This window comes from Ceratotherium simum, chromosome 34 (genome assembly GCF_057802395.1).
Source record: "Ceratotherium simum simum isolate JZ-2026a chromosome 34, ASM5780239v1, whole genome shotgun sequence".
In the NCBI taxonomy this organism is placed as follows: Eukaryota; Metazoa; Chordata; class Mammalia; order Perissodactyla; family Rhinocerotidae; genus Ceratotherium; species Ceratotherium simum.
The window spans coordinates 4,020,027-4,027,843 of NC_141933.1; the positions used below are offsets into that span (position 1 = coordinate 4,020,027).

Here is a 7,817-nt window from a genome sequence, read left to right on the forward strand (position 1 = left end):
ATGACTGGTCTACATAATGGGCCAGGAGAACAAATGCAGTCAGTTCACCATATGCCTATCTGGTCACAATATCAGCCACCAAACCTGAGACAAATGCCAGGAAAGGGAAGGGTCCCACAAAGCGCTTACTTACTGGTTCCTGTGTTGCTGAAACGCTGGATGTGGTGCTCAGGTGAACTGCTGACATCACCACGTTCTCCACTCAACGAGGCATCTCCAGCTACAACCCTGAGCAGTCGCTAGAAACAAATCACTGAGCGACTGTCTCCTCCCGCTGGTGGGACAGCCTCCACTGCTTGAGACGGCACCGCACCAAACTGGCCCTTCCCTGTTCCGTCCCTTGAGCTCACTCCCTCAAAACACTACCTTATCAAATATGGGAGAATTGATATACACTTCAGTGTATGAACCTCAAATTACAGTAAAACAAACACAGTTACAAAAACAAACAAGACTACTGAGAAGATTTACGAATACATTAAAATCCTGGTAAAACATAATTTGGCCAATCCTTTTAAGCTTGTGGTAATAAAATCTGACCTAAACAAACTTGGTAATTTATAAGATTTGAACGAGAAAAAACGTAATGATTCTCTATCTCAACAAAAAAGGAACATTATAGCACTAATATCAAATTATTGTTGCCAAAAAGGAAATCCAAATGTTTGGCTTATCAATCTTTCAGGAGAACTGACTAAAGCCAAGAAACGCATTAAGGCTGGTAATTATTCATTTCCTAATTCACCACCGCAGACCCATCAGGAGAGTACAAGCAGACGCTCATTCAGGCCACCCGAAAGCACCATAAAGGCCCCCAGACAGCTCAGAGGCACCCCAAAACCCACGTATCTCCCACATGCCCTGTGCCGGTACCTTCCACTTCTCTAGGTGACACTTTCTCCCTTCACCCACCATTAAACCCTCACTCAGCTCCAGAAGAAAACGCTTTGACACACTGGTCCAAAGGCAACATACCCAGACTAGCAACCTCAGTGTGACTCTAAGCTTCGTAACTCACACCTGCCACGGAGACAGTTCCAAAGGAGTCAATCTCCAGCCTTCCAGCCCCTGAAACAAATCTCATTTAGAAAACACAGGTGTTCTAATAAAGGCAGACTGCAAAAATATTTTCTCTGTGAAATCAATCCTATTTGTCCATTAAATTTCATTACGTAATTGGAAATACATGATAAACCCGTGGGAAATACACATTTCACAAGAAGTGGCTTAGGACAACAGATCAGAAGGCACCACAGAGCTTGGTTGCCCCACGGCCCTATTTCAAAAACTTTGGAGCCCTCTCTTGAATCTAGGCAGTTCCTTCTGCTGCCCTGAAGGAAGGAACAAGAGTTATGAGGTATTTTCACATGACTTTAGAGCACCACAGAGTCTGTTCTCCCTAAGACGTTTTTTTTTTTTTTTTTAAGATTTTATTTATTTATTTTTTCCCCCCAAAGCCCCAGTAGATAGTTGTGTGTCGTAGCTGCACATCCTTCTAGTTGCTGTATGTGGGACGCGGCCTCAGCATGGCCGGAGAAGCAGCGCGTCGGTGTGAGCCCGGGATCCAAACCCGGGTCGCCAGCAGTGGAGCGCGCTCACTTAACCACTAAGCCACGGGGCCGGCCCTCCCTAAGACGTTTAATCCTCCGGAACTTTATCTATACGTGGCTTACAAATATCAGAACCACCATTTCACAAACGGTTACGCAAAATACTCATCTAAGATAGTAATACCATAGAAGAGGACACCATACAACAACATTTAGTGGAAAAACATCTGTCAAGTTCCAGGTGAAAAGCATCCATACCTGTGGAAGTGCAGTATTGAGCTGTCTCTGCAAGGAGTCTCTTTCATGGCCAACCTCGTGTAATTTCCCCTGGGTTAATGCCAGCGTCTCTTGAGTCTCTCTCAGTGTGTCAAGAAGACGGTCCCTCTCTTCTAGCATGGACACCATCAACTGTTCAAAATGTGAGTCTGCATCTGGCTGCGAAGGGGAGCTGGACCCATGGCTCCCACTTCCTCCTGGGGGGCCTTCTGCTTCACTGATGGTTGGCATCACCTCGCACATCATCTTGAAATAAAAGACCCAGACTACAGTCATTAAGTGCAAAGTAAAGTCTCCCACAAATCTGCAATTTTATAGCTATCTGCAGCTAATCCATGAAAGGCTGTCAGCCTCACTCTTTTCAGATCTGACTGTTAAGCTCTGTATATAAGTGCGCTGGGAACAGACACGTATGCAAACCCTGAGTCGGAACACTTGAGATCAAGACACCAACACAGACAACAATCCAGTCATGGGGTCAAGACCAAAGACGACTATCCCTCAGTTAAAGAACAAACCCTGTGGCATTTTGTTTGCACGGGTGTACTTTCTAGTTGTTGAAAAGAAGTGTGCTTCTGTAACCTATTCTTGTTTTTCTATTTCCTGGTGGCGGAGAGGAAGTCAAAACAGACGCTACCCAATCGTTTTTCAGGAAAAGCACAGAAAGAGCACACAGCCAGTCAAACTGACAAGTACAGAATCTGTCTGGCATCTTACAGGAATGTGTGCAGTCAGCTCCTGGGAAGGACTGACGGCTCCCGGAATTCTTGGGCTGGATTTGGTGAGCGCTAAAAGGAACTGGATTCGTCAAGGGCTGGGAGAGGTGTTTCTCAACGGCTGCAAGGGTTGGCCAGTCAACCTGACTTACGTAAGGTAACAGCCCCCAGGAAAAAAAAAAAAAAATTCCACAATGGAAATACCGCAGGTCAATAACAGCCGTGGACGGCTGGGAAGGTAGGAAAAGTGAAAGGTGAGATTACGAGAGGCTATTAAGTGTCTCAAACATAACGACGGAGCGAGGGGAAGCGGGGCCGGTCCAGAGGCTGCCGGCGGGGCTCGGGGCTCGGCGACCCCCGAGAGAGGATGCCCCAGACCGCACACCGGACAGTGACAACGACCTCGACCCCACTCGCATCCGAAGCAGGTGCTGCAGAGCCACGGACACCGGGGCTTCTTGCGGCCACAGGTCCTCGCCCCCTGCGCCCAGGGCTGGGTCACCGAGAGCTGGGGTCACCTAGCGCTGGGGTCAGGGGAGAGGGCGGCGCGCGGCCCCGAGAGCCCGTGCCTGGGGGCGCGTCCGCCGGGGGTCCCGCCGGGGGCGCCGCGGGCCTCGCCCCGGCCCCCCGGGGCTGACACGAATCGCCGCGCGGCCGCCGCGGGAGCGGCCGGGCCCCGCTCCGCCCGCGCCGGCCTCAGTCTCCCGCTCCCTTACCTTGCTCGCCGGCGGGAGCGGGCGAGGAGGCCCCGCCGCGGCTCGCGGGCGGCTGCGCGCTCCGGGCGAGCTCGGGGCCCGACGAAGGCGGCCCGCGCCGGCGCCCGCCGCCCGCCCGCGCCCGCGGCCCCGCTCACTAAGGCCGGCCCGCGGCCGGACACTGGCGGAGCGCAGGAGGAGCGGGCCCGGCTGCGCGGCGCCGGCGTCAACGTGCCCGACGTCGGGCGCGTCGGCGCAGCGTCAGCACCGAGCGCCGCCGGCCCGCCCCGCCCCCCGCCCCGGGAGAGCGCCGCGGCGGCCGAGTGCGCAAGCGCCGCCTCCTAAGGTGGGGCGGGCTGCGATTGGCTGGGCGCGGTCGGAGCCCCGCCCCAAGGCCCCGCCCACATGGGGGTCTCCTCGGCTGAGCCGCGGCTTCCGCCTCTGGTCCTCACGCCCGGCAGCCTCTTCCACCTCGGGGGCTGCCCCCAGGTCTCTTCCTACAGCCACGGGGACTCCGAAGGCCGTTATCGAGTGTGCATCCAGACACTTCCCAAATGTCACGTCCACACGCCTTCCTGGAGAGCGCGCCCAGGTGCAGGTCACCTGCTCGCGGCCGGTGGGAGCCCGCGGCGTCGCCTCTCCTCGGAACCGACCCTCACAGGACTCAGAAGGACGCGGCTTCTACGCAAGGCCCATTGACCGAACTTCACCTGCTGTACTCGGGGAGGCAGAGATGGGCGTTTGATGTCGAAGCTCCTGGGCGCTGGGTCGAGAATGCAGGCTTTGGGGCCAGCACACCTGGTTCAACTCCCAGCAGACACTTATCCCTGCAGCGTGGGCCTGGGCAACTCAGGGGAACCCGTGTGGGATCAAGCGCCCCGTCTGTAGGATGGGGAGAGGAGACAGATCTACCCCAGGGCTGTTATAGGAATAGAACTTATAAAGAGAGACTCGTTGAGAACCTGGTTGGGGCGCTCTGCGAATGGTGGTCATTTTTATCCTTCTCAAACGTTGTTATCCTTATTCATAGTTTATCCTTACTCAGACTTTTTAAAGCACCTGCTACCTGCTGTCTGCCAATTCCTGTGCTAGATCTTGTAGATACAGAGATTAAGAAATCCACTTTTGGGCCGACCCGTGGCTTGGCGGTTGTGTGCACGTGCTCCGCTGCTGGTGGCCCGGGTTCGGATCCAGGGCGCGCACCGGGGCACTGCTTCTCGGGCCATGCTGGGGCCACGTCCCACATACAGCAACTGGAAGGATGTGCAACTATGACGTACAACTATCTACTGGGGCTTTGGGGAAATAAAAGGAGGAGGATTGGCAATAGATGTTAGCTCAGAGCCGGTCTTCCTCAGCAAAAAGAGGACGATTAGCATGGATGTTAGCTCAGGGTTGATCTTCCTCACACACACACACACAATCCATTTTTAATAAATTAAAGAAGATGCTCTCTGCTCAGGGTTTGACTTCTGGAGCACAAACTCCTCATACACCAAAAACGTGAGGACATCGTTGTCAGGCGCCATGGCCACCGTCTGGCTGTCGGTGGTGAGGCAGCCAGGTGCCCGTGAACTCGCCAAGTCTAAGTAAAGCCTGCATGGGGGAGGGGGGTGAATCCTTCCCAGGCAATTCCTTCATTCCCCATTGTCAGCTCACCAAGAACAAGTGCAACCTCTGATTGGCTTTCTTCCTTCCCAGGGTCCAGGACCACACCTTCCTTTCATTCATGTATTTGTTCATTCAATAAGTATTTGTTGAGTGACTACAAATAAATATAAATTTGCACACCTGAGCCAGGGTCTGGAACAGAAGAAAATTTCCAGCTCTCCTTAAATGTACCAGCTTAATTCATCCAGCCCATATTTACACCACGCTGTCTTCTAAGAAATCGGCACAATACCAAAATTTAGTTCAACAGGGTAGAAGGTTCATTCATTTCATGAACATTTTTAGAGCACTATGAGCCAGGCATGGTCTAGGTTTGGGGAACACAGAGCTTTCTAAGACATCACTTCCCCTCAGTTCACAGCCTGGAAGGAAGAAGAGAAACAGTGTTACAATGTCTGTCTTATAAACAGGTGTGACTTGGTGCTGTGGGACCACAGAGGAAGGAGGAACCAACTCTCCAGCTGTCATCCTGGGGGCTTCACAGAGAGGATGACATCTGAGCTGGGTCTCGAAGATGAGCGGTTTTCCAAGCATAGAAGGGAGAAGCTCATTTGGTGTAACTCCAGGAAAATGAGAATCTCAGATTTCATTCATTTTCATTCCTTCATTTCGTTCCCTCAGATTGCAAAAATCAGCAAGAGGAAAACTGTAAACAACATAAATGGCCAACAAAAAGAGATTGGTTACATCGTTGCACTTCCAAATGACAGAAAGCTCGGTGACACTTACAGTCATATTTTATCTAATGACACACAAGATGCTCTATCCCGATTGTAGTGGTAGTTACAAGACCATATGTGTTTGTCAAAATCACAGAACTGTACACTAACATGTAAGTTATCCCCAATTTTTAAAAATGGGAAAAAAACTTAAAAAAAAATCAAGTTATAAACAAGTATGTACAGTGTGAGCCCAAATTAAAAAAAAAAAAAACAGTCTGTGTTTAGATGAAGAATATATTGGGTAAAATTTATTATCTTGTATCTGAAAACTTCTAGAATGTTATTAAAGTGATAAAATTGTAATAAAATGAATTTTACGTGAAATATTTTCGAAAAGTGAAATTAAATTTTAAGTCTCAGGTTTGTCAAAGAAAAACGTATGTCTGTATGTGAAAATATTGTTACTGTATTCAATTAGGTTTTTACATTTCTCTCTATATACATATACATATATATTCCTGGAAAGCGATACATCAGAATGTTGGCAGTGGTTGTCTTTGAGGGGGACTGTGGGTAGTTTTCGTTTCCTTCTTTGTGATAGTTTGTACTTGGCGGATATTTTGTCTTGAATGTGCATTATTTTTATCATTGGGGGAAAAAAAACCCACAAATGTTACTCTAACAAAACCTAGGCAAGAACGAACCATGGAGAATTGCTTTCAGGAAGCTAAAATGACTTTTCGATGCAGTTATCTATACCATCCAACCTAAATTTTTCCCAGAAGTATTTATCTGAAACACATTTCAGAGATTGTCTAGCATCCTTGTAAGCCACAGTCAGGAAAACCATGAACATAGAAAATGTTTTCACTCCGATTCTTCTGTTAAGGTTTTGATAAAGAAAATAAGGTAAAACAGAAGGGGGCTCTCCAGGGGTGTGTTTTTCCCAAATGTGCCGCCAGCCTGGGCTGTCTGGATGAAGTGGTTAGTTGTCAACCTTGAGCATGACCGGGCCGCCTCTCCTTTCTAGAAATGCAAGCAGCCCAGGAAGAGGGTTCCCGCGAGAACAGAGTGTAGCCCATTCTGTCCTAGAGATCTGAGTGTGTCCCAAATCTAGAATATGTAAAGCTGCCTAATGAATGGTGGTGTGACAATACAGTCGGGGGAAGTTCTGAGCTGGGGGTGGGTGGTGGAAGATGTGGCCCTCCCTTTAAGAGGAGGAAACTGAAGCCCAGAGATGCGAAAAGGCTTCGCCCCCTGGCGCCCAGCTCATTTGGGGCAGAGCTGGGACTGGAGCCTTGAGTGAACCAGGGGCTACTGATTCCAGATCTAGTTGCCACACTATTGCGACTGAGGAGTGGTCTCTTTAAGGGACAACTAAGAGTAAGCATGGTATCAGTGGGTCTCCAGTGCTGCCCCAGTAGTCCGATCCCCTGCGGAAGAGATGGGGCCCTGGCTTCATTATCTTGGTGACTTTAGCCATAGAGTCTGTACTTGAGTTACCTTTGTGTCCCTGCTAAGATGGAGGAGGGAAAACGAGGAGAAAGGGAAAGAAATTTTACTTATTTGTCTCACTTAATTCTTAAAATACTTCCCCACGTGGCTGTTCCGGTATCCTTCCCATTTTGCAGATGAGGAAACTGAGGTCTGAGTGGCTGCTGAACAGGTGAGATCATCAGCCAGAGTGTTCCGGTTTCCATGGCAGTTCAATTTCTCACGGTCAACAAATTATCTAAAGTTTTGGTCCAACGATGAGCCTGTCGGGAGTTTGGCTGGTGCATCTCAGTTCCCAAGAGCACGGACACCTCTGGGTGAAGTGATGATAAGAAAATCACATTTGGGGCCGGCCCCGTGGCTTAGCGGTTAAGTGTGCGCGCTCTGTGACGCACCGCTTCTCCGGCCATGCTGAGGCCGAGTCCCACATACAGCAACTAGAAGGATGTGCAACTACAACATACAACTATCTACTGGGGCTTTGGGGAGAAAAAAGAGGAGGATTGGCAATAGATGTTAGCTCAGAACCGGTCTTCCTCAGCAAAAAGAGGAGGATTAGCATGGATGTTAGCTCAGGGCTGGTCTTCCTCACCAAAAAAAAAAAAAAAAAAAAAAGAAAATCACATTTGCAGAGCATTTTACACATAACCTTACCCATATAACCTCACTCAATCCTCACAAGTGTAGCCTTCATCCTTTTATGGATGAGAACGCTGAGGCTCAGAGAAGTTGGATAACCTCTCCAATATCCCA

The 7,817-nt window shown here is 49.8% G+C and overlaps 1 protein-coding gene across 4 annotated transcripts in view; it reads right to left on the reverse strand.

The window, feature by feature from the left end:
- The window catches only part of PPFIA1 (PPFI scaffold protein A1), a 95,428-nt gene extending 92,045 nt beyond the window's left edge, over positions 1 to 3,383 (reverse strand). For all 4 annotated transcript variants that reach the window (XR_015549698.1, XM_087422501.1, XM_087422500.1 and 1 more), the window contains exons 1-2: positions 3,259 to 3,383; positions 1,809 to 2,072 (exon numbers count right to left, since the gene is read on the reverse strand). Coding sequence is in view for 3 of the 4 variants with exons in the window: in XM_087422501.1 (XP_087278627.1) it covers positions 1,809 to 2,072 (264 nt within the window). In the remaining variant the exon portion in view is untranslated. The remainder of the gene's footprint in view (positions 1 to 1,808; positions 2,073 to 3,258) is intronic.
- Positions 3,384 to 7,817: the final 4,434 nt, after the last annotated feature.